The 25,982-nt window shown below is 40.2% G+C and overlaps 1 protein-coding gene across 2 annotated transcripts; it reads right to left on the bottom strand.

The window, feature by feature from the left end:
* Positions 1–182: 182 nt before the first annotated feature.
* Positions 183–25,932, bottom strand: ube3c (ubiquitin protein ligase E3C). 2 transcript variants are annotated; one of them, XM_088402331.1, is made up of 24 exons: positions 25,805–25,932; positions 25,193–25,303; positions 24,584–24,637; positions 24,363–24,437; positions 24,025–24,156; positions 23,831–23,946; positions 23,429–23,586; positions 22,633–22,786; positions 21,904–22,124; positions 21,631–21,782; positions 21,343–21,530; positions 17,223–17,309; positions 16,911–17,068; positions 16,032–16,258; positions 13,578–13,682; positions 13,396–13,483; positions 11,811–11,908; positions 11,533–11,665; positions 10,463–10,710; positions 6,916–7,128; positions 4,776–4,964; positions 4,633–4,699; positions 3,950–4,080; positions 183–1,781 (listed from the first exon to the last, which is right to left on the bottom strand). In XM_088402331.1, the coding sequence occupies exons 2-24, from the start codon at positions 25,256–25,258 to the stop codon at positions 1,611–1,613; spliced, it is 3,231 nt and encodes a 1,076-aa protein (XP_088258457.1). In that variant the 5' UTR covers positions 25,259–25,303; positions 25,805–25,932; the 3' UTR covers positions 183–1,610. The 2 variants fall into 2 exon arrangements, with proteins under 2 accessions (XP_088258457.1, XP_088258458.1); XM_088402332.1 differs by having other exon boundaries at positions 25,836–25,897.
* Between the last annotated feature and the right edge of the window lie 50 nt (positions 25,933–25,982).

Raw genomic sequence — 25,982 nt, 5'->3', positions numbered from 1 at the left:
TGCGCCTGGCCCGATAATGCATCTCAAGGCCAGAATAGTTCTGCTCAGTGTTTCTTAACTAGATGTTTTCTTAATTATATGTCAGAGGCCATAAAGAGTCAGGAAGAATCTTTCTTTTTTTCCCCCCTTTCCTTGCTTTATGTCACCATCATTACTTGAAATGACGAGCAACGAGAGAAAGCTGAAAAAGGAAAAGTGGATTTATTCATTTCCATACACTCTGTTTTTGCTACTTGGAACAATTGTAATCACATGGCACAATCTCTCTTTCTCACACATTGACACATAAGAAGGAAACCTGTACAAATACTGAAGAAATAATGAATCATACAAGAGAACATGTACATATTCACAAATCTATCATCCTGCTGAATAAATCCGACTTAACAAAAACCTTGCGTTACTTGCCGCGGCTATGACGCCGGGAGGATTTTAAGAAATCTATAAATGAATGAATGCAATTGTGGCACACACCTCACAATCCCACTATTCTTGTATTGCCTATTTTATATACCTGTAAAGGTTGCCATATCGTCTTTGGTGGGAGGAAAAAAATGATATACACTACAGATAATGTCATTTGTCCACTGCACACTACTACTTCCAATAGTTTCACTCAAACAACAAAAAACTGTGAAAAACAGTTTGCCGCAATGTTCAACAGCTTGCTTAGAGGCACATTTCAAAATAGTTGGGTGGGTAATGCGTAATGACAAAAATAATTGAACTTTTTTTTGTCAAACGTTGCACCAATTGAATGATTATGCTGCAGTTGGCCTTGGCCACAAGGGGGCAGTATAAGAAAGCCATGCGGCTATACTGTACACAAAAGTGTACAGCACAGATAGCTCCTCGCAGAGGATAAAGAATATGACCCCAACAGCAATTATATTATATGACCAAAACCTATTTGTCGCATTTCCGTTGAAATATCAGTTGCTTAAAGGGTCACGTGACTTTTCTCATAGTGTGTTAAGATTAGCGTTAAAATAGCAGCCTAAAGGCTAAGTGTGTTTCAACTTGTCTGTGTGCATCTTTTATGTTAATTGAGGCATGTCTTGCAAAACAAATTGTGTTTTTTTTTTTTTTTTTGTATATTCCAAGTGGAAGGATTTTATTCTGAAGTATGAAGGTATGAAATATTGCGGTGGTGGCAATGTTGGGGAAATAATTCTAATCCAGTACAGGGGGTCTTTTGTTCACGACCATCTTGACATTTGATTGTTTGATATCTATGGCCTACCTTCCTACCCTGTATTTTCATTAAAAGAAAAATACCTTTACTACCACATTAGTGTAAAATTAGTGATAAGACTTTAGAGTTCAGGTTCCATCGTCAAGTTATTATAATCGAACCCCCTGAACTGGAAACTACCTCACGATATTAGCGCGGAAGCGTCAACTGTGAGTCAGTGACATGTAGTCCATTTTGTTGTCGGGCTATTTTTTTTGACACGCTGATGATAAATTAACTGCACCAAAAAAAACAAAAAAAAATTAAAACAGAGGTTACTCCCTCAAAGCGAGGTCGGTTGTCCTCTGGCGCTCAACACACATTCACCACGCGCACATCTACACAAAAACCAAGAAACTCAGTGCATGTCGTAGCCTCAGCTTAGCTCAAAGCCGGACGATGACTCGATGGCGTACAGAAGCTTGTTCCTCATCTGATGCTGACTGTAGAACTCGGGCAGCTTGAGCAGGTTCATGCAGGTGCTGGCAGTGGGCAACCGGTCCAGGTCGGTGCCGCCATTGTGGACGCAGAAGGCTGGGTACAGTTCCTGGAAATCAAGACTTGTTGTGGTGAACTCTTATAAAACTGCAAGTTGAAGATTTTATAGCAGTGCTTCTCAAATAGTGGGGTGGACCACTCTGGAGGGAGGGGGGGGGGACCCCAGAGAATGTTTTTGTCATGTGAATTGTAATAGCAATAAAAGAAGAATTTTCATCTTTTTTTCCTTTTTTCTTTTTTCAGATTTAGACTAAGCTGTAACCCGTATAAACGCTGTGAAAAATAATCAACAGTTTTTGAAAGTTAATTTGCAGTTTTCTTTTGTTAACCCTTTATATATCATTTTTATTGATACTTTTATTTATACTTGGGAGGCGCATATAACGTTTTCCCTTTCCCAGGGGGTGCTTGGCAAAAAATAATTGAGTAGCACCGGATTACAGTGGGTTAGCAATTCTAATCGAAGTAGACAATGAAACATCTTCCATATGAGTTCATTTGTCTTTAGTTTAGCACAAGTATAACCGGGAAGACCAAAAAATTAATGTATAATGAATCAGACGATACAATTAATTTTTCTAAATTGTTCGGCACCATCCCCCGCTAAATCAAGATTCACACACCGTACAGTGTAAGGATACATTTAGGAAAGAGGCCGCACTTTGCCCTTGGCAGGAATGTTCATTTCATGTCATCTATTCGGCGCTTTTTTTCCAGACGCCACCTCATCTGCCGACTGTGACATTGAGCCCTTCCATCACGAGCAGCTCCGATTTCCTCCCCGCTATTTCGAGTCAGCAAATACCCTATCATCCCGATTAAATGGCTCTTCGGGGGCTCAGCCGCGACGACCCCATTTTTCCCACAATTACCGTATTAAACTATCGTTGCTTATTGAGAACGCGTCGTTACGACGCCAATCGTTCCCGAGGAGAGGATATGAGGTGGAAAAAAAAAAAGTGCGGTTTCCATCATCTTTTTTAAATGGCTCTGCCTGACAGCACCTATATCTCCGCTAATGAATCCCGGGCTCCTTTCACGACAGCTAATTAAGGCGGAGCTGGCTCCAGCCGAAGGGCCGGGTCGGGGGGCTGGCCCCGCCGGCCACAAATTAAAGCCGGGGAAAGGGAGGAGGACCGCTTACGCGTGCTGGCCAAAGTCAAATGGATTAAAAAAAAAAGAGGCGGCGACAAGAGGTAACAGCGGGGATTTTTAAGGAGTTTGGGTCCTTCGTGCTAACGCGGGATAGCCATAAAGTTTTAGAAAGCTAATGACTCTAATAAAAATGTTAAATCCCAATGGACATCGTTGATACTTCCCAAACCTTTTTAGCTCAAAGCCCCGATTAGAAATGCGGTCATGTAAAGCGCTTAACACATTTTATTACAACATCATCACTTATTTAGTCTCAGAGACCATCCGGCCATAATCGAGTGCAAATCGTTTTACTTTCACTGAGAAAAGTAAAACGGGCGAAACATTTTTTTCCCACAAAAATTCACCAAAAAGTGTTTTTTTTTTCCCTTTTTTTAAGACAAAAAACATACACAATTGTGCCTTGATGTACTACTTCCACGTTCTTGAATCATTGGTTCAAGAAAACGTGCTAGAAAACACAACTGGAAAATTCTCAGACAACAATAATTAAATTCAAGCATTAAAAAATCTAAATTGGCACAAGATGTTCTTAAGAGTCGATTAACCATTACAGAAACATAAAACAATGACTTTGGTCATAACTAATTAAATAGGGTGGTCATCTAATAAATGTCTTTTGAACAGTCATATATTGCCCAAACAACATACAGTTGTGTTCTCATCCTAACCTGCAGTGATCCAGCAATGTTGCAGGAAATTATTTCACGTAAAAAGTTTGAAAGTTCAACTGGCTACTGACTTAAAAAAAAAAGACAATATTTGCCCAGACCGAGCAGAGCAAGGTCATGAACTGTGATGAGCTGATAAGACTTAATCACTTAGTAGGGCAATCTTATCCGCGGCTGCTTTAAAGAAGTCATCTCCTTATTTGCATCACAAACACATCAAAGTCACGTTTCCACTTAATAGGCCGCTTCTATTCGTTGCAGCGGACATTGTATGCAGTTTCACTGAAAGGGCATCTTTATCCGCTGTAAGAACTTTCGACTTACCTGTAAAAACCAGGAATTTTTCGAGAAAGAAAAAAGAAAGGAGTGGATGCAAATGGCGGGGTCAAACCTTGAAGCCGAGCAGAGGAGGTCGGGAGCAGCTTGTGACAAACTTGAGCAGCTTGCGCTTCTCCTCGTCTGTGAAGCCTTCCACCACCTCCCAGAAGATCTGGATGACTGGGTGCGTGGCTGTGTAGCCACCTAAGAAGACGCGAAATACAATGACCAAATAATACACCAAAAAATATGAGCAACAATTATATGGCTTCATAGGTTAAGGGTAAAAGCGAGTAAGTTACCCTTCGATTAAAACAATTATGACCTATCTGGACGAGGATGACAATTATGAAATATTAAATAAAATTATTTTGATTGACAGCAAGTCAAAGCTTCTCAATAAATATTAATGTAAATGGTTAAAATACATACAGAGGGCAACTTTATGTGCAAAAATAATTTAAATTTGATATAATTTTCCTATATATATATATATATATATATATATATATATATATATATATATATATATATATATATATATATATATATGCGCAAATAGTTTATTATTTAGGAAATTAGTTGATTCTGGAATAACAGCGCCTCTGCTGGTTTTAACTGAGTAGTGCACTCCATTTGACACCTGTTGCTCCAACGAAGAGGTAATCAATTCAAAATAATTTAGTGTATTCTTATTAATAAATGTATTTGCTAATCGGTCGCCTACACCGACTCACAAGCTGCCATTCGTCTTACCTGAGTAGTTTGTGAACTTTTTCAGGTCATCAAGACAAATTGGCACGTGAGCACCGGATATCAGCACCTAATTAAAAAATAAGTTGAATTTCCCCAAGCTGCATGTCAGGATCAACACAGGCACCCTTTCACGTTACAGCCACCTGGATCTCCTGCTGATCAAACATGCGCAGCCACTCCAGGTTGACCACATTGGCCAACCCCTGCCTGAAGGCCAGGCAGTGCGGCCGGATCTGCTTGTTGAGGCGGTAGTCGGCCACCAGGTGGATGTACGCGATGCGGTTGGCAGTGGTGACGGGAATGTCCTTCCCACCCGGCTTCAGCTCCACCACCTGCATGGATATTTTGAGACAATGCATCAGCTACAAGCCGAAGCCCTAAATAGAGAAAATCCTGCAAACCTTCTTGACCAATTACTACTTTCCTATCAGAGAAGTTTGGGCATCATTTTGTTGCATATTAGGCGCAAAATACTACTAATGTGAACTAATGAATAGCAAACTGCGAATAGGCAGGGGTTGACTATAATTGTGCACCGTAGATGGAACTCAATCACAGGGAGGTAATTAAAACGTTATCCCGCAGCACTCTGATTAAAGGTGTGTCTGCCCCCCATCGAGTACCCGCAGTTAAGTGCTTGGCTAAATATAGCGCGGCCAATGAACATCTGCTCCAATACAATTTGGCCCCAAGCTCTCTTTTCATTAGCTTTAGAGCAGTTAGCGCTTGATAAAATGTGCTCATTGCGGTTCATAAAGGCGGGTTTATGATGACATCATAATGTCTGCGGGAGGACAAGCTCAGCCGACAGCCGCTACTGCGCTACGAGTCTTTTGCTGTCTATCCTGTCTAAACTAAGAGATAAGTCCTTTCTTTTTGATGGAAAGAAAATCATCCTGGAGATTTTTTTTTTTTAAAGCATGCACGACCTTTTTAACATCTGAACATTTCAATCTACTAAATATTTAAAGAAGGAATTTCCCAAATCCGGCAGGGTCTGCAAGAATAAATAAGACGCAATGGAAGTCACCAAATAAGGTTTTGAAAATTGAAAAAGTGGTTATTTGTAAAAATGGATTGAAGTTGCAGGTTGACTTTTTCCTCTCTTGTGACCGAGACACTTTGCTCAGGTTATTTACTCACCAGTCAGACATTACACCAGAGTTAAATCGGCGTCTCTCTGACGTGGTCCAACAAAAACAGGATCGCGATAAGCTTCACAAGACTGTTGAGTCAGATTATACCGGAATGAAAGTTGTTGCTCATATTTCTTGTCTCTGCACGGCGGAGGGTGCGATTATGTGCTAATGTACGAGAATTACGGCTCTTATCAGGCTGTTGGCTATCTCGCCGGGGGGCAAACGGAGGGCAGGCTGCTCCCGGGTGTGTGCCTAATCTTCCGCAAATTGTTTTCAGCCCTATCGTGTTTGCCGAGGCCGCATTGCGAATTGTCCATTTTCAGGCGCTGTTTGACGAAAGCTAATAAGAGGCGTTCAGGCCCTGAGTAAACAACTCTGGATCGAGCTCTTAGCTTCGTTAGCGAGACGTGCCTAAAGAGATGCCGGATGCTTCTGTCAGGCGTGCTGAGATCATCTTGAGAGGTTTTGCAAGGTTAGGGGCATGGGGGGGAACATTCAACAGGATGGATTTGTGTGTTCCTGCCACTGACGCAGGAAAAGTGGTACATTTGCAGGGAAAATTGATTTTTAATGGCATTGAAATGTGAAAACCGCAAAGGGGACCCCTGAGCATTTGTGGTCCATTCTTTACAAATTCACTTGATTGAAGATTATTTTACCTGCAAAACTTCACTATTTACTGGAAAATTCACATTTTTGTGCTCTGTATTGCCCACAAGATGGCACCAAACCCTAACCTCAAAGGAAAGTTGAAATTAACATGTCCCAAATGTCCACCAAGGTTTTTTTTGGAGGCATAATTTACATTTGAAACTAGGATTGGGGACCGGATTAGCACTTTTATTTATTGATTGAATTAAAACATTTACCTGTTACAACACAAGACAATGAAATTTAATCACACCCCCCCCCCGCCAAATCAAATAATCCACCCATTTTTTTCCTATCGTGATAAAGAAAAACTCAAGGACAAAGTATTGTATAATAGTTAAATGTTCTGCCAGTGATTAGTATTGTGTTTTTTTTTTATTATAGTTGCCAGATTATTTGGTTATTCTGATGAGTAGCACTAATATGGACAGTGAACGTTGGTTTTCTTCCACCTGTGAATATATTTAAGTTACAGATAAAGTAACTATGTCACCTGAGCCTCTCCCAGATCATTGTTGACCACCGTGAAGTTAAGACCAAGCTCCTCCACGTCACCCTCGTAACTCTTAAGGAAGAGAAGATTCCGGTACATCTCTGGGTCCAGAGAGGCCAGATGGTGGATGTCCACGTCAGCGCTGGTGCCCAGCAGCTTGGACAGGAAGAAACTGGCAAAGGGCAACTCCACCAGCATGTTTTCATAAAGAGCCTGGGGAAGAGAGGGGGAAAAAAAAAGACCTACTCTCAGAAACAAACGCTGATCCTGGCATCAGTTAAAATGGATCTTTGACGTCTATAGGTATAAATGGCAGCGATGGAAAAAATTAGAAACCCATTCATCCCTTTTTTTGTTTTGTTTTGTTTTAGCAGAACTTTATACATATACTTTTAATTTACAGGGACTTTTAAGCGAACGCTATGGAAATAAAAATACATTTTGGACAGCTGGCTGAAAAGAGAAGTAAAGACAATTCAAACTTCAACTTCAAAGTCCCAACACATGTGCAATACATCAAATCTTGCCGACTTTTTCACTGTTAAGATTATAAATCTGCCCTCGCAACAGCGTGACTGAAAGCAAAACACAATCCATCTAAAGCATGCTCAACATCCGCTCTGGCCATCTCAAACTTTTATAAATGCCAATTCTCACCTTGACCTGAGACGCCATTAAGAAGAGGCGGCGGGCAGGTGACTCATAAAATCCCAAAGCTAATGTACTGGAATAGTCCAAAAAAGGATCCCATTGGAGGTGCTAAAGTATGCGGCTCTTTATAAATGATAGCGCTAAAAACCCTGCCCGCATCAGCTAAATGGATTATAAATCTCGTGGATTTCCATAATGCATGCATCTTAAACACACACGCGGTGTCATAAATCACAGCTATTTTCTAAACACGGGTTAATTGCGCAACTTCAAACATTGTCTATTTTTTATGCAAAATAATCCACTTAGTATTTCAGTGGTGGCCAGTGCTCGTTGGGCACCATATGTGCCTCGTGGCCCCTTGAAACCTATCAATAACGCTCATGCCGGGAAGAGGCTTGGTTTATGCACGGGAAGAAAGAAAAAAAAAAAAATCCTGTCTTATTTTTTTTTCTTCCAGCGGCACTTACTTTATTTACGAGTGTTTATTGCCAGAAATTGTGCCAAAATGACTTGGGGACGTTAAGAATTAATTATTATGGCCTTCGGGCGTTTTAATATAAGTGAGTGCAGTGGCAGTGCAATTAATGCAGATCGAGGCGCCATCAGGTGGAATAAATGCCAACAACATTGCAGGTGCATTCTGTTGCCTGCCAAATAAATCCCTTAATTTACAACATTAGCGATCAATAAAATTATAATGCCTTTAAAAGGCATCAGCATCTATCAAAGCTACAAAGCTTGGTGTATTCACCTTCATAAGGAGCAAAAAAAAAAAAAAAAGATTGAAGCATTTCATGCCATTAGATACAAACAGCATTTTGTTTTTAGACAAAAAAAAAGATAGCATTGTGACTACATATGGTAGGATTGTTGGCAAAAAGTGTGACTTTTGACAAAATTGATGACCTCATATATAGCATAATTACTGAGTACAAAATTACAGAAAAGTTTCAATCAATAATAGAAGATACATTTTAAATAAACAAAAAAAAGTAAGCAGGTCATTGTATCGAACGACATATTCTAACTTCTAATAGCCTCTAAATGGCATGTGAATGATTATGTTAGCATTAAGCTAGCAGACTTTCCAATTAGGCTAAATTATAGTTTGGCCTAACATTTTGGTGTTTAAATATAGCTATGTTTATTTCTTGTTTATTTGTCAGTTTTACTTCAACTAGAAATGAGAAAAATCTTGAAGCAAGCATGTATAGCCCCTGATATAGAAGTGTTTTCTTTTTTTCAGTTCCTCAAAGTGATGCTATCAGATACTACAGAGTGATAACATCTAAGTTTAAGTGTGTTTAAATAATCATAAACATTCAAAAGAATGCTGGAAGTGTAAGATTATACATATGAAAAAGTTATTTTTATGTCACGGCATTTCACCTCCTGCAGGTTGGTCAGCAATGTATCCCCCGCAATAAACGGGGGTTCACTGAAACCTGTTTTCATGTTTGGACCTTAAATCTCCCCACCCGTCACTCGCTTGGACAAGCGAAGAAGAATGACGAGCAGCCGCTGCTTCTGATGCTCAATCCCATTTGGGTGAGTACCCCCACCAGACAAGGCACTCACGGCTGTAATGCATCACCCCCCCGCAACAATGGCACGCCTCCGACATTAATTAACTATATTAATCTCCCGTGTCCTTTGAGCCACGCCGGTGATGCAATCCCAATCTATATAAAGGCTTTGCCTTTTATACCGGCCACAAAACAAATACCAGTGGGGCCGCTCAAAATGGCCGCTCAAACGTCCATTTTTATGGTGAGAGGGAGGAACTTGAGGTAGGGTTAATTGAAAGTCAAACTCACATTTATTTCTACAGCCATTAGCGTTGGCGCGTGAGAGTAGAGGAGATGTTGTTGGAAGAGAATATACAAAATTGATGCTCTGATAAGTGGATTTGACGTTCAGCTAAACTGATAATCGAGCCTAATTTGACCATTTTTCCTTCTTGACCAATTCAAGTTGGTAAAGGTCAATTGATCGATGATATTTGTGGAAGATTATCCCAAGGAGAGCTTTGTGTAAAGCATGATTTTATGGCAATATTCCTAAACTTCATGAAGTACATCATATCGGCCAAACATTTTAAAGCACGCTGTTGAATCGAGAGGGCCTTTCACGAGCTTCTCAAGACACACAAACTTTAGCTTAAGTTAAATACAGGATTTTTTGACAGTATAAGCGCAATTATTACATGTATTTTTAGGTCCTATCCACCAAACATTGTTTTAAGTTCTCATTGTTACATACAGTATTTTTTGACAGTATAAGCGCAATTATTAAATGTAATTTTGGGTCCTAGTGAGTCATCACATGTACATCAAACTTACTGCGGGAAAAGTTTAACATAAAGATAAAACAGATCAAAACGCTATTAGCACATGCCTTGAACACTTATTTATGTGCAGTCTGCGTTGGTGGACTGATTTAGGGCCAGCCAAACAGCGGCGGCTGCACAAACAAGAGAATCGGAATCATCGGCTAATGGAAACCCTAATTGAGAAGCGACCGCTTGTCATGAGGTAATACGTCTCGTTCGGCTATGATAGCCCTTCAACTAGCGCATCCATTAAGGATGATTTAAATCAATTAGGCCGGAATACATAATCCCACATCAGGAGCAGAAAAACAATGTAGGCAAACAATCCGGCTCAGGTATAGAGCTGATTCAACTTTCTGTTGACTTTTTTTAGTATATAAATTACAAGAACTTCTCCAACCACTGCAGTTTCTTGAAGAAAGCAAGGGCAGCCTTGGCAATGATTTAAATTTCACCGAGGCTCTTAAATCAGGTCTCTGCAGTTCTCTGGATAAAGCAGGGGCTCATACATCTTCATATAGCCTTTCACAAATTCAGAAATTTGTAGGCCCGTGAGCTCACCTTCCCCAGGATCCTGCCGAGGAAGTAGTAGTGCCGTGCAAAGGACTCCCCCACCAGCATCTCGGCGGCCGGGTTGGGATATAAGAGGCCCTCGTTGGTGGTTTTAAAGACGCCCTGGTTGGGGTTGAAGCCCGACTTGAGGAGCTCGTTGAGGAACTCTCGGAAGATGCCCCCGCCGTCGATACCCGCTTCGTCTAGACCGTGGGCATTCAGCAGGTGAACCCGGATCCTTTTCTTCAAGTCCGGTTCTAATACAAACAAATAGGTATACCTCATCAATGACTGCTTACCAGCTAAACACAACATACGCACAACTGTCATTTATACTTTTGGCCAATTTAGTGTTCAATTAACTAATCACGCTTTTTTTAGAATGTGGAAGGAAGCAAGATTAGCCAAATTGCACAAAGGTATGCTTGTGCCAGGATTCAAACCCTTATGCAGAGGTGATACACACTAGTCTTGTCATGCTCCTTTACAATATATAAAATAGAGAAAATAAATAAGGAGCACTTATTTATAGTGAGCATTTTCGTTGTATTTTTTACCCACATTTATTTTGCACAAACCCTTTCAGTTCAAGAATAACATGACCCGCAGGATATTGTAATCAACTTCCATAAAAGGTCATCTTTCAGAATAATTAATGCAAGGCAGTAAATCAGCCAGCTATAACTTAGACACATAAATGATATAGATCATGTCTTTGGCCTACTACTCTTTTTAATCAGAGTGGGCCCCTGCGCGGATGGCCTTTTCAATTCAAAACACAAAAGGGGTGACTTAAAATAATTGATTCCGCCTTTTATGCCTTCCATTAGAATAATCGGAAGCACGATTATGCGTGCTGAGCTTGGAATCCAATACCAGGCGTTGTGGGAGGAGAGGAGCTAACCTTGATTTTTACCTTGATCCTCCATATAAAGATTTTATAGGGCCGAACAAGAGTTTCAGAAAGTGTGAATGTTTACAGCGCTAGGGTTGTACCGTCCCGGCCAGCGGGAATCCAAGCAACAGTTTTCACCTCATTATAAGCTGCAAGGGGGGAATTCAATTGAACACGTCCGTACCGTTTTCTGGCGAGAGTTTGTCGTAGGCATCTTCGTAAATGTAGTTACGTCGGATGGTGACGACAATGCCGTTGGAGAAGGGCCCGTCCCCTTGTACGTCCCGCTTGTCGGCATAGATCAATCTCTGGAAGATCTACCACACCACATGGACAAATATGGAATTTAAACGAATTATAACATTTTTATATACAAGTAGGCAACTGCATCTTAAAACGACTGATAGTTTATAGCAAGTTTTTCATTGCCAGAACAAGATTCTGGATGGAGCGTGGCTTTACCTTGACCCGCTCCTCGAAGGGAACAACAAAAGGGAGCTCGGTGAGGATGGCCAGATGTCTCTCCTCCGAAACGGACAACTGAGGAGGTTCAGAGCCCACTAGAGGGGAAGAGACACAAATCTGCTATTTCAAGAAACTTCTATCCACCCAGATTTGGAAAAGCAACAAAAAAGGCAATACAATAAAAAATAAAAAAAAACTACAAAAAAGTATTTTACAATTTTTGCCAAGGTTCTGTGTTGTAATATGTAATACAATATATTTTTACTTCAATATGTACTGCATGACAGTATACTTGGAAAATGATAGATTTTCAGTCATCACAGCACAAAAATATATTATAAAAATATAAATAAAGCAACAATTTTAAATGAAGTTAAATGTTAGCTATAGATAAAACTGCATATTTTGTATTTACAAAATACCAAATCATCTCACTTAAGAATGAATAGGGAAATGTTTCACTGTGGAAAAATAATGATAAAAAAAAAAATCAAGTTTCTAAAAGGTTTTTTGGTCATTTTTAATAAAACCTCTCCATAAAGTTTATGTAAATGACCCTCGTGCCGCAGAATGTCCACCCCTGCATTACATCAAGCTGCCCATCAGCCTGCCGGGCATTCGTTCATTAAGCTGACGTTTGTTTTCTATTAAACTCCAGATTTAGACTGTTAAGCCAAAACAGGAGGGGAAAAAAAACGCCACAATAGCAAAACTCCTCACTTAGCCTCCACTCCAGCTCAATTATTTTGCTCAATTAGTCAGTCTGATCTGCTTTTCGCCATCAGGTTTCCATCTTTGAGGAGAAATACTGCCTCCGTCAGGTTGGTCAATACACCGCTCGTTCATCAGCTCGGGGGAGGACGCCAAAGGGTGCGGGGGGACGTCCATTTAAGGAAATGAGAAAAGGAGCCGGCAAACAGCAGGAGCAGATGTGGCCGAGTTCACTAGGTACTTTCAGACTAATTGAATGGAGGCCATACAGCCTGGGAGTGACATTAGGCAGCTCATACACACATTGTTATCAGCTTGTTTTCACACAAGGATACGGGCAGGGCTCTTTTCTTACTATAAGAGGACACGCTATGTTTTTGTGACCGTTTGGCAAAACAACATTTTTATTATGCTTTACAATAGTTCATATTTTCAAAATTAAAATAATTGAGTGGGGGGTAAAAAATGCAGGAAAATATTTTCAAAATTATTTTGCTGCTCCACTCCAAGCCTAGAAGTGGCAATATGATCCTTTTCAAATGTATGGCAATTGCCAAAAAATAATTAAATCGGGATGTATTGTTACGTTCTCAATTGGCAGTAAGTTTAACCTGGGTTGTTAGTGTAGGTTAGAAGAGTCTACGTCGCATGGACATAGTCCTTTAGGTGCATGTGCATGCATGGGGCTGAAATTATATAGAAGTGATTTGGGTATAGTCAATTTATGGTTTAAATAAATAGGCAATTATGAACAATTGGGGGCAGGGGGGTCAATTAAAATTGCATGGGTCTTCTAACACTAACTAACTAAACTCAACTGTTATCTTTATTAGAGTAAATGAATAATAATAATTAAAAAAAATGATAGTACCATCAAGTGTTGATTGAAGGGGTCCAATGCGGCCCATCCTTCTCGTTCGCCATACATGTCGCGCAGACGGCACGTACAGTTGAGTGACCTAAACATAGACGCGAGCATTACCTCCACAAGCACTGCTGGGATTTTCCCACCTCCATTGAATGAAATGACTTATTTTATTGAATAAACACTACCTTGTCAGCTCGGATGTTGACCTCCTGAGAGAGCCAGTGACCCGACGGGCAGAAGGGTCGTCGGATATCGCGAGCTTTTAACATCTTCACCAAGTTTGTAATGACCTGGTTGAGCACATAAAAAAGTGAGGAGTTAAAAAAATGCTGCATTTTTTTGGAGCAAGATATGAGTGAAAGGGCAATTACGAGGCAAAAGCAATTTAAGAATTAAGACGTTAGTGAATCATTTGTGGGTAGTGTAGAAAAAAAAAATCCTGCCCCGCCTTTTGAGACTTGTTAATTACTGACAGGGCTGCTGACATCAGCCGTCGGCTGGAGAATGCAGTACTGAGTCAGGGTCAACAGGCTTCCTGAAAGACCTGAACAAGACCATTGTATTTGTCACTTCAAGGTGTACTCATTAAAAATTAGTTCAACCCCGCTTGAGCACACTTGATATACCCAAAGTCTGCTCATTTTGGCTCATGTGAGCACTCTCAAGGTTTGTGCACTTGAAGGAACAACATGCTTTCGATTGATTACATTTCAAATCGTCCATGGCATTCAATGTTTTCAGCCTCTTGATAGAAATATAAAAAGAGAAAGAAAATATGGCTGTGAGTACAGTTGTATTGCCTCTTTTTAGGAACCAGATCATCTATGGGAGTTTTGGCATTGTGCATTAGCATTAAGCTAGCAAACTTGTAAGATAAAATGAAATGGTTTGAATGGAATGGACTCGACTAAACCAGAATAGACTGCCTTTATTGTCATTGTATAGCTAGTAGCCTATACAATGAAATTGAGAGTGCTACTCCAATTGTTGCGTATTAAATAAATCTGAAGTATAAATAGGTGAATATTAAATAACTATGAAGAACAAATAGAATAAATATTGTAGAACATTTTATCATTTAATAATATTGAATATTGGTTGAACACATAAGATGAAATTCACTTTGCTTTATGTTTAGTTCTACAGCAAAATTTACCTGGGAGCTGCAAAAAAGAACTCTGATATTAACGGAACTACAGATTCAAGGATTTAAAGTTCCTCAAACTATTGGCGAAAAAAACAGCCCCTGTGTAACCTCACTGCTCAAAGACCCCTAAATGAGCGCTTATGTCCCGCCATAACAGAGACAATTTCCATATAACACTTGAGCTGGATGGCTCAAATCGAAGACTTCTCCCCTAAAGCGCGTCATTTTCATAAGACGCCAATCAATCGTACGCCGTCAGCAATAATAGCGAGTGCAAAACGCTGTAAATGGAGCGTGCCGATGAGTTCGGAGCGTACCTAGCCCCTGACTCCCAGAATGAATAAGCATTCCTTAATCAGCCCATCGGGTTAAGTGCGAGCCTTAATGGGCCTTTCCCAAACTCCGGCATGACACGGTTCTCCAAACATGGCCAAGAAGAAAGTTCCATTAGCAATATTAATACAAGCTTAGTTGATCATTTTCATTCAATTAGCTTCTTTCAATTAAATAGATAGCTCGACAATGGGGGTGATAAAAGATGGGGAGGGACGGCTGATGACACCAAGCAAACATTAGCGTGTTAGGGGTCAGCAGCGTTAAAGCGACTGTAAATCCCACCGCTCAATTTGGAAAATGCACTTTCCTTGCTCCCCACTTCTTTAATGGGTCGTTTTAGCTGACAAGAGGCCTTTGAGCGAATCTTTTATGAAAATCAACCCCCGTTGGCGTCTCAGGTATTTGCCCACCTTTCGTGATAGCACGGTCATTTTCGACATTTGCCAGCTAGTCGCAAGGTCGCATAATCACTTTTTCACATAATTAGTGCGAGAGATGTAGAATGAGAGGGGGGGGGGGGCATTTTCCGTCTCATTTCCTTTACGTAAATAACCAGCGGACGCCCTTTACAGATGCTCCTCCTTGTATTTGCGCATTCGTTCGTTTATGGTTGATTTCCACTAAGGCAAAGGTCACTATTTATTTAGGGAAGCACTGACAATGCACTCATGCTAATCCATCAATCCATTGCTTGAACGGAAACATGTAATAATGATTAATATTGTCATGTCACATGACCATCCTCAGGAAATTGTGATTGGTTGTTACATGAGCGCTTGTCATTTTCAGTCAAAAACAATGAATGGATAACCACAGGTGGATTTTGCCACTTCATTTATATTCCGCGAATACAATATGAATCAAAATCCCATGATCAGACTAGTGGGGGAGTATAGTACAAATAATAGTAAAGAAAATTTGGCGGTTGACCTCTCCTTTAATATATAGCCAACATTAAAGAGTCCTTCACATTTACAGTTCACTATTCATGATTTCACTTACATTTTTTTGTCTAAGAAAGACTAGTCCCAGGTATCCACTGTACAACAGACATATGTGATTTAAAAAGCATAAAGATAAAAGCTAACCATGCAGAGTAAATACTTTTGCCACCTGAGTCCGCATGAAAGCGCATTCTGTGAGTACAGGAACTGACCTTAAAGAGCTGCACCCAGCGTTTCTGCTCGGCCTGGATGCGTTGCTGCACCTCAGTGTTGGTCATGACGCCTACACTGCGGAAGGCCGCCATGTACTCCTCGCGGTGCTCTGTCTTGGTCTCGGGGTAGGCCAGCTTGATGATGCCCAGGCACGCGTCCCTTAGGCAGCGGGACAAAGTCACCAGCTCCAAAAGGGTGAAAGGCATCATGGATGACTGCGTCTGACCTGTTGAAGGGAAAGATAAACAAATGTATTTTTTTGTAATCCCCCAATTTCTTTGATATTTTTCATTTTATCCTTTATTTAGTTAATCTTTCAAATGTATCAATCACATTTCCACTATACTGCAATATTATAATAATGTTGGCAAAATGTGGCAATAAATCATTTTCTTACTGGAATGCTGAAGGAAGGAAATGTAGTAAAAGTAGCGCTCCAGATTTATATAAACATAATATTTTTTATTTGGGAATTTCGGAAAATTTCTCTAGAAATTTTTTGACTTAATCAAAATTGGAATTTTTGGAATGTTAAAACATTTTGACTTTGAAATCATTTCAATCATTTGAGGATTGCCGATTTTGATGTGAATTTTATTAAATTTTCTCATACGGATTGTTTTTTCACCATTCCAAAAAGTATTACATTTTGGATCTATTCGTTTGAAAAAGGGTGTGAACTTATTAGGGAGCGGCAAACCTAAATTAGATAGATATTTTGGCATTGAAATGATTTAAGTGAATATAAATGTGGAATTGGCAAGAATTAACATCAATAAACTGGGAGAAAACACAAATGAAGACTTTTCTTGTGGAATAATACATGTCAATCTCTTCCGAACTCAAATTAGCAGCACGTGTGTCAGGACAAGGACTACCTTCCATTTCGTGTCCAAAAAACTCGCTGTCGTGCACAGAGATGAGCGAGTGGCTGAAGAGTGAGCTGAAGAGGTAGAAGAGCGGAATGATGCGGTTGGAATCTTCGTAGGACATGGGTGAGCCTCTGGAGATAAGCTGCAGCAGCGGAACCATGGAGCTGAGGAACAAGAGGACATTACGTTTGGTGGAATTTCATTTGGTTGCATGTCTTCCGTTGGCTTTTTCATCCAATCAGATTTCAATATATACAGCCATGAATCAGTAGTGTATTAGCATTGTCACTAATCAGAGCTGAATCCGCAAAAGCTTACCCGGTAATCATTTTGGTCGTCATGGAGGTGATCAGGTGCCAAAGATGTCGCAGGAAACGTGCATTGAAGGCTAAACTGTACAGAAGTCTGCAAGAAAACAAAATGTTCAATGTCAGCATTTATCAACCGGCGCTTTAACAACCTGGCAAGAGGAACTGTAAAATGACTTTCCGCCAATGTGTCTGTTCGTGCACCTCCTGTTAACCAAGCGAGGACACATGAGAAATAAATGACACTGTTCACGAACGTGGAATCTTTTTGGCCTTCGCTCTCCAAAAGGAGATTAAATGAGCCATTAAGCTTTATTTAGGCGAGGCACCTTCCATTAGTAAACTAGTTGCTCCTGCAAAGGAGGTCATAAACAGCCTCTGCAGTTTCCTGCTGGAGCCCCATTTAACTTAATGGCCATGGGGGGAGATCAAGACAATGGAGGCCGGAGGAAGAGGAGGAGGCCAGGTTCTCGCTGTGACCTCACGGTGCCAAACGTGCTCGCACACTCGCGGGGGAATTAGATGATAACATCGAGGAGGGCCCCGCATACCTCGTCTTTAGTAGCGTGGCTGTGGCGCCGAGGTGCGAAGCCGCTCTTTGTGTTCACGGCCTCCATGTGTGTTTATGTAAGCTCCTAAATTGCATCGCTTTTCACACGCCGGGGAAAAGCAGGTGACAATATTGTGCTAAGTATGCTAGCAGGCCCATTGGATAATACAAGGTAACTGCAGAAAAATTTAAGACCTTTTTTAAGATCAATTCAGTCAAATGTATGACCTCTCAGTCAACTGTCATACTCATGTGATTAACTTGCATTCCAGAACTTTAAGCATTATCATAATCCATGCCCAGACTGTAGTCGAAAAAACAATAGCACAAAATTACAATAAAAACATTCGCATTTTAGGAGGCTGCGTGCCTTTCAGTACGGTGTGGATTTCCGGGACCTTAGTTAAGGTAGAAGGAATTATGAACAGTTCCATATAGAACTCAGTTTGAGCACAAAACAATCAAATTGACAGAATGGGCCTACTTGAGCAAGTGAAATGTAGCTATCCCCATGAGACCTAATGTGCGCTACAATGGACACAAAAAAGCAGCACCTCAGGAGAATATATCCACCTTAAATAGTGGCATTTGTGTCATGTCATGTCATTCATTCATTCAACTCAAGATCCAACAGCAAATTGACAACAAATATCAAATAATCAACAACTATTTTGATAATCAATTTATCATTTATAGACCCTGTTCCATTCAAATTGTCCAAATCATCAGCATTTCAGTCTCTCAACAGTACAATAAATAACAAGATTTTTGTATTCCATTTAACCTAACTGAATCTCTTGGTTTTAAACCAAAAGATGTGCAGACATTGGTTCACACTTTAGAAAACAATGAACAAAAACTTTTTCTGACATGTCACTCACTAACCAAAACAATAAACTGAATCATAATCCTTTTAGATCCTTTTAGGTTTGTGCATTTTCTGCACAGTCAAATTGAAATAATGCCCTGTTTTTGGATAAAAAGGTAAAAAAATAAAAACATTTGTTTTTAAATCTGATTCTTTGAAAAAAAAAAAAAGTATTAGTTGCAGCCCTATATTGAAGTTTGAAAATGTTTTGGTAATTCTTTATAAACAGCAAGCAGGTGCACAAACTTATACAACCACATTATCTCAATTATTTATTTTTACTTAAATTAGTTGTGTAGTTAATTGGCCAAATAAGTCACAGATAAATGACTTATCTTGGTCTATTCACAAAGGTCTGACGTAAACAGCGAGTGTAGACTTAACATACAAGGATGTCTTTGTTTTGCTAGATCATCAAGTGTCGACAGAGCGAGAGCATGTGTTAATATAAATGACGCCGCTCAAATTCCGCCTCTCCAATCAACCAATTCGACCCTCCCCCCCGCCACGTGTAGTTGACCCGAGGCTCGATAAGGATGCCTTGAAAAATGGCCGGCAGCCGGCCACGCGCCATCTGTCAGCGCTACAAGGCTCTGGAGAGAAGCTCGGGGAGGAGAGTGCTGCAGCGGGCTCATAACAAGCTGTGCGGGTGTTTGATTGAAATGGGAAACAAAGCACTAAATGCCATCTGACATGTTGATTTACAACCTTCCGGAACCCCCAAACCCCCTTTTCAATCACGGAATGAACCGCTAATAAACAAAGTCAAAAGAGGATGGGTGGAGGGAGAATCATGAATCACGGCGATCTACAGTGAAGATCCCGCCTACGTGTGATTTTCTTTCCACTCTCGTGCACAAACGCGATCAAAATCACAGCAAGTGACCGCGGAAAGGAAAGGAAACACGGAAAGGGAACGCGTAACGTTAGCACTGCCTGGCCCCGTGTTGCGCTGTGTTGCTAAATGACAATAAATATCCAGTGCTAACCGTGAAAATGGCATTTCGCGATAGGCGAGGGGATCATTAGAAAAGCGATTAAAATCTATTAGCGGTCCCAAGTCGGGATTTGATCGCGCTCCGACTTTGCGGATATTTATGAAAAACGCAAGGTTGGCAAGACAAACCTAGAAAAGGTTTTTTTCCCCTCCTTCAGTGGATCAGCACAGTAAATCAAGGCTGGGATGCAATTTGCTCCCCTTAGCCTCTTGTAAAGCTATCCCATCCACTCCCGCTGTGATTAATCTTCCTCAGCGAGCTAATTATTTTGTACAGATATCCAATAATGATGGAAGACGAAGGGCAGGATTTATGGGAAAAGTGGTGGGAAGAAAGGAGGGATGCCGTAAAAAAAAATAAGGGCATTATAGAAGCGCGCTTGAGATTCTCCCGGAGAGGCAAAATGTACAATTATGAGTCAACCGTCTTGTCCGTGTTGTAAATTTTAAGCACAGAAACATAATACGATCATCGTCGTAATCATTGTCAGTATTTCTATAGCTACAACAGACTGGTGGAACATAAAAAAGGCATTCGCTCTGAGTCAGCTTAAGTTACCAAATATGGTTATGCTCATTTCAAAACGATCAGGCAAAATACTTTTATTTTACAACAGAAAAGTTCCATTTTACTGAATGTTCTCAACACTGCAATAGCTACACACTACACAGGTAGAATTAGGTACCATCTCTAAACTATGTTTGTATGTTTTTTAACGTTATGCTGATTTCTCTGGCATCTTAACAACTAAAACAACATCGTGTTTAGCTTGTGCATTTATGAGCTGTCACTTTCTCTAGCCAAAGTTTTCATGTTTAATTGTTAGAATCATTGAATACAGTGTAACCTTTAGACGATCTCTCGTCCTTTGTAATTAAAAAACACTTTCTTAAGGGAAAATAATGCATATTTAATGCAACACTTCCTTTTTTTTGCATTGACTGATTAGATATATTTTGTTGGCTGGAATTATTCACACTCACACTATTTTTGTAACGAGTCAATTTTTTGTCAGTTTTCAGTTACCAAGTAAAATTCTGCTACTAAGAAAAAATATCTATTTCAAAAAATAAACTCGTGCATTATTTATTTCCTCTAAATTGGCATCCCAACTGCACACTTGTCTGCTTCGTTTGGGCTAAGTAAGCATGGTTTAAGTAAACCACACACATACAAATCACGGGGCTTTTACTAATGATTAACTGGAGCAGGTTGACCAAGCACGCAGCCTCAAACAGAGGCAGGCAATCAGCACCTCTGACATCCTGGCCCTAATGTAATCAGCCCCCCGAGAAGAGGTAATTGCCCTCATCCAGCGCTGACAGTTTCACTGACATCTTCTCCTTCCTCTCGCCGGCTGTAAATGCCAGCGAGCTACGCACCGCCGACGTATGCCCTATCCTCTTTCTTTGCGCCGTTATTTACATTACTGCTTACTGCGCGAAAGCGTGTCAGGATGCACTTTGGCTAATCGTACAAATGTAAATGGGCAATTAAGTGTTCCTTAATATTAGAAAAATAAAATCATTTACTTGGTTGAAAAAAAAACACTGAAATCTAGCACAGCTGAACGATTTGGTTAGGCTCAAATTACGACACTCAAGTCAACAAATGTCAAAAAATAAATAAATAAACGACAACGTGAGTAACTTGTTTCCCGACAATTATTATATAAAACAGGAGGGGTTTTTTTTATGTGGTTGCTGTTGCATACCTGACTTTGGGAACCAGGAGTCGATGCTGCACCATGAGTGTGTGACAAATGGATGCCATCATGGTAAAGACCTCCTCGCTGGCTGAGTCCCTCCACACCAAATTGAGCAGTGTGTTGGTCTGCTGTTTGGTATCCAACTTTCGCACGCATTCGTCTGTGATGAGTTGCACGGAGATGAGACTGTCATCCTAATTGGCAAAGGAGGGTAAAAGAAATGTATAATACAATATATAAATGTTTTATAGATGAACATTGTCTACATTTGCCGCCATGGTGTGCAAATTGTACCTTCACGGGTGGTGGGTGGAGATCTCCGTCGTCTTCGTCCTCTGAGTCGCTGCCCAATTCAAGCCGACTGCAACTTTCAGTCACGGGCAAGAGAGGCAGCAGAGTCTGCAGAGCATTTAGATATAGCAGCAGGCCTTCCTCTGAGAGTGAACCTGTGAAAATAACAACAGATACGTATTATGTAATAGGTAGATGGGTAAATAGGTAACAGATTCTAGAAACTAAACTTGATGGGGACTGGTGGGTATATGGTTTGATAGCCTAGCCACCTACCTAAGCAGTTCTCTCCTGCGGAAAGGACAAAGTAAAATATCCAGGGCGCGCGGTTCTGAGCGACAGAGGAAGAGGTGACGGTTCCCTGGAGGGAACTGAGGAATGCCTCAAAGGGGAAGGCCAGTCGAGGGTCCGACAGAGCAGGGACGAAAAAGTGAAAAATCTGCTCCGTGAAGGGCGCTGAAATGAACTCCTCAGTGAAGGCAGCAAAGACAAAATGCCTGCAAGGCAACAGACAAGGAAATATTAAATGATAGAACACAAGGGTGATGTGAAAATGGAATTAAGATGATTATGAATGGGGATCTTAAAAAAAAAAAACACATCTCTAAAAAGTTCTTCTAAAAAAAAAAAAAGAACAAAATTATAAAAATGCAGACTTTATGATGTCCGAGGCATAGTAATCACTCCACTAAATGACCACTCGGCTATTATCTCACCAAACAGAGGTGCTTTGTGTTGCTCACATCTGGGAACCCCCCCACCCCAAAGTCACATAATGAGCTGTCAGACTATGTGTGTACACAAGTTCCTCTCATCCCCGCCTTGCTTTTCTTCAAAACACAAAAGGAACCCCCCTCGACGTTTGCTCATAAGAAATGTCTCCGACTCAAGTCAAACAGTCACGTACATGACTTGGGGGGGGGCTTTTACAGCTTGTTGTAAATTGACTTCACTGTTGACTCCAGAAGGAAAACAATAAGAAAAAAAAGCCATAGTTTGTCGTACCTGGCACCCGTTGTGCAGGAGGAGTAGCTAAAGTGCAGAGGTTTAAGGATGTGCTCCAATAGTGTGCTTGCCATGGGAATGGAAGGAGAGTCGGTGTACTCCAAAGAGGGAGGGAGGCGATGATTCACCAAAATGTACAACGACCTGTAGTATCCTGGGGGAAAAAAAAACAGCAACAAATGAGTCTTCGAAAGCAACCATCTTTGTGTATTGATCGCAGGATGTTTTTTGCTCAAATAAATGGAAACACAAAAGGTCATCTCTTACATAACAAAATCTGAAATTGAAAATATAGACCAATATTCATAAAAAAGCTTACAGCAGTACGATTAGTTCCAAAGTGTCATCATTCTTCTTCAGAGAGTTATTTTAAATAGCGCATGTAAAGTGGCTGTCTTTTTTTATTGGAACATTTCTACTTTATTCATCCTATGTTATTATTCATGAAGTGTTTTTATAAATAGTTTATTTTACCAGGGATTTTAATTTATACTCGTATGTGAGCAGGTGTGCTTCATTCATAAATGTACAGAAAAAAAATTATTACAAAAAAAAAAAATTGACCCAAAATAACTCAAATAAAGCTCAGCTTTTCTTGAAGCTTTATGGTGCAGAATAATGGTGGGAAAAGATTTTTTAATTATTTCTCTTGGTTTATTTTATTTCCATATTATGAACACCTGGCATTCTAACAGGGGTGTATAGACTTTTTATATCCATTGTAAAGTCCCAGAAATACCATGCAGTGACTATTTTGGTTGCTAACACTTACATGAGACTGCGAATGCTTGCTTACCTTTCTGGACCATATAGTGCAAAATCTGCTCAACTGTTGATGCCACCTGGGTGGCGTCAGCCAAGACGGGCAAGTAGACTTTCTCTGACGAGAAGATTTCCAACATCCGCATAGGAACAGCCACGTTTAAGCTGTTGTCACCGCAGTTCTGCAGGAGTCTAGCCGAAAATAGTTATTATTATTATTATATTTATTAGGTTAAAGTCATATTATGATGAAAAGGGTTGCATTGAAGAACCAAAAAAGTTGCATTTTTTTAACAACGTATAATTTGTGATTTATTTTCCTAAAAGGTATTTTCAATCACCACTCCCTCTTATGAAAAGTGTTAAGAATAAAGTAGTATATTTAAGGGAAAAATGCAAATACATTACTTATTTCAAGAAACACCTGCAAAAGTACCTGCAGCAAAAACCCAGTATCCTCTTGATCTGAAACATACACGTCTGTCTGTGTGGACCCACCAGCAGGTTAACAAACTGAGAGTTGTGTTTCACCAAGTTCTGGCACAGCCATAACTGCAACAAAACACAGAAATATAACATCGGAGTCACGAGGCGAAAAAAGACAAACGCAAAAAAAAGCTGTGCTCTCACCAATCTATGTGCATCAACACCCTGTCTGTAGAAAAAGATGAGCTGCCTTGACAAGAGACTGAGAGTGGGCGCTTCCAAAACATGCTGGGCCTTGTTGGCGCACTCATCAAAAGTGGCCCTTTGTATTGCGTACTGAAACAAAATTGTGCAAAAAATATTTAAGGATGTCTTACCATCATTTTAGCTTCAGTGGTACATAAACAGAGTAGAACCGAACAAAGAGAATTCACTAAGAGATTAAACTATCGTTTATTTAAAAGATAAATAATATTTTTTCATCGATCAAAATTGTATTATTTCAGGATTAAATATGTATAGACTTTTTTTTGAGGACCAACCTGCCGTTTCAAGTCTTGGTAGCCGCGTACATAGGACTGAATGATGATAGCATTCTTCAGTCGTTTTCGATCATCCTAAAACATGGAAACAAGAAGCATGAGTGAGTGACATCCCAATTGTTAAAAAAAAAAAAATCGGACAATTTAGGTGGACCTTTTCAGGGTTGGCAGAGAGTCAACAAGAGTATTGTGAACAAAACACTGCATGGCTGGTTAGTTACCTCTCTTTTTCTTCTTTCTTCTTGAGTGCGATGCAGCAGGGAGGCTTTCGCTTCCTGGGAAAATCACACAAAAAGGCTTGATTTACAGTGAAGGTCTAGTCTAGTGCATTGGATAGTAAAGATTACAATGAGGATATGAATAGCCGTTTTTTGGGGAATAAAAATAGCCGACTACTAGAAACAGCTGAAGTCTTCAAAGACCCTTTAGTGGAAAGAGTGTGCTGACAATATTTAACATGATTTTTAATGAGATTGGTTAGTTCTGAACTGCCACATCACTGGTTATAAGAGGGCACATTTGTACAACCAGACGTTTATTTTTCCCCTTTCAAAAAAATCTTGAAATCAATGTCACATTTTGTTTTGCAATAACCTTGTATTTGAACAGGGGTATGAACTTTTTAAATCCATAGATAGATAGTTTTATACATAATAGTGGTTGAGACAATACCTCTTGAGCACAACCTCTGCCTCAATTTGAATTTAATTTTAAACACAATATGTGGGCTGGTAGTCCATTGACACAACTATTTTTACAGTAGCCTAAAAGTCATTTTTCCAAACTAATGAAGACATTTATCAACAAAAGAGTCACCATTCCCACTTTACCTTTTTACTTGCTCCTCCAAGTGACACCTGAGGTCTTGTTTTAAAATCACCCTCGAAGCTAAACATCTTCACCTCTTTCCCATTGACTGATGAAGATAATGACACCTATTCCTGTTCAAGAAAAAAAAAAAAAACAAGATGTGGACGGAGTCTACAGGGAATGATCTCCATTGTGGCTTGGCACTTATTTATAATTAACAATGACACGCGGGTAGTAATCCACACGGAACTCGAGAGTGTTCTTGTACAGGTATTTAAATGTCAAATGTTAATTGTTATGGTTTGACTACGACCACACACAGCTAACCGGCCGGCTTCCTAAGCTAGCAAATGACTCAGCAAGCGAGCTACGAATGCGTCCGTCTATGTTGCATTAATTGAATGTAATACAAAGTGGTGGAGAAATGTGTTTATTTGGGACACGTTTCAAGCTAAACGACACGCGTGATCGCGTAGCTCGACTTAGATAATAATAACGACTGCGCTAACTCGCTAGCCCAAAAGTTAGCACTCGTAGGGATGAAAACCGCGGGGTGCCCTTTTTTGGACGTTTGTTAGAGTAACACGGAACGGAACTATAGCTGGTACATTTACCGCATGTGGAACGGTTACCTTTGACCTGTGAGCAACGGGGGTCAATTACGTTATTGTTATTTTGGAGCTGAATCCGAACGACTTATTTCCGTCTGCTCGCAAGAAGTCAACACAACACTCGAGGAAGGAGACGGGAATGCTTCCGCTTCCTATTACGTCTGCAAAGGCGATTGGCCGAAAGGCGTGCCAATAATGA

This window comes from Hippichthys cyanospilos, chromosome 19 (assembly GCF_059441005.1).
Source record: "Hippichthys cyanospilos isolate Australia breed blue-spotted pipefish chromosome 19, RoL_Hcya_1.0, whole genome shotgun sequence".
Classification (NCBI taxonomy): Eukaryota; Metazoa; Chordata; class Actinopteri; order Syngnathiformes; family Syngnathidae; genus Hippichthys; species Hippichthys cyanospilos.
This window is presented reverse-complemented; position numbering and strand designations above follow the sequence as displayed.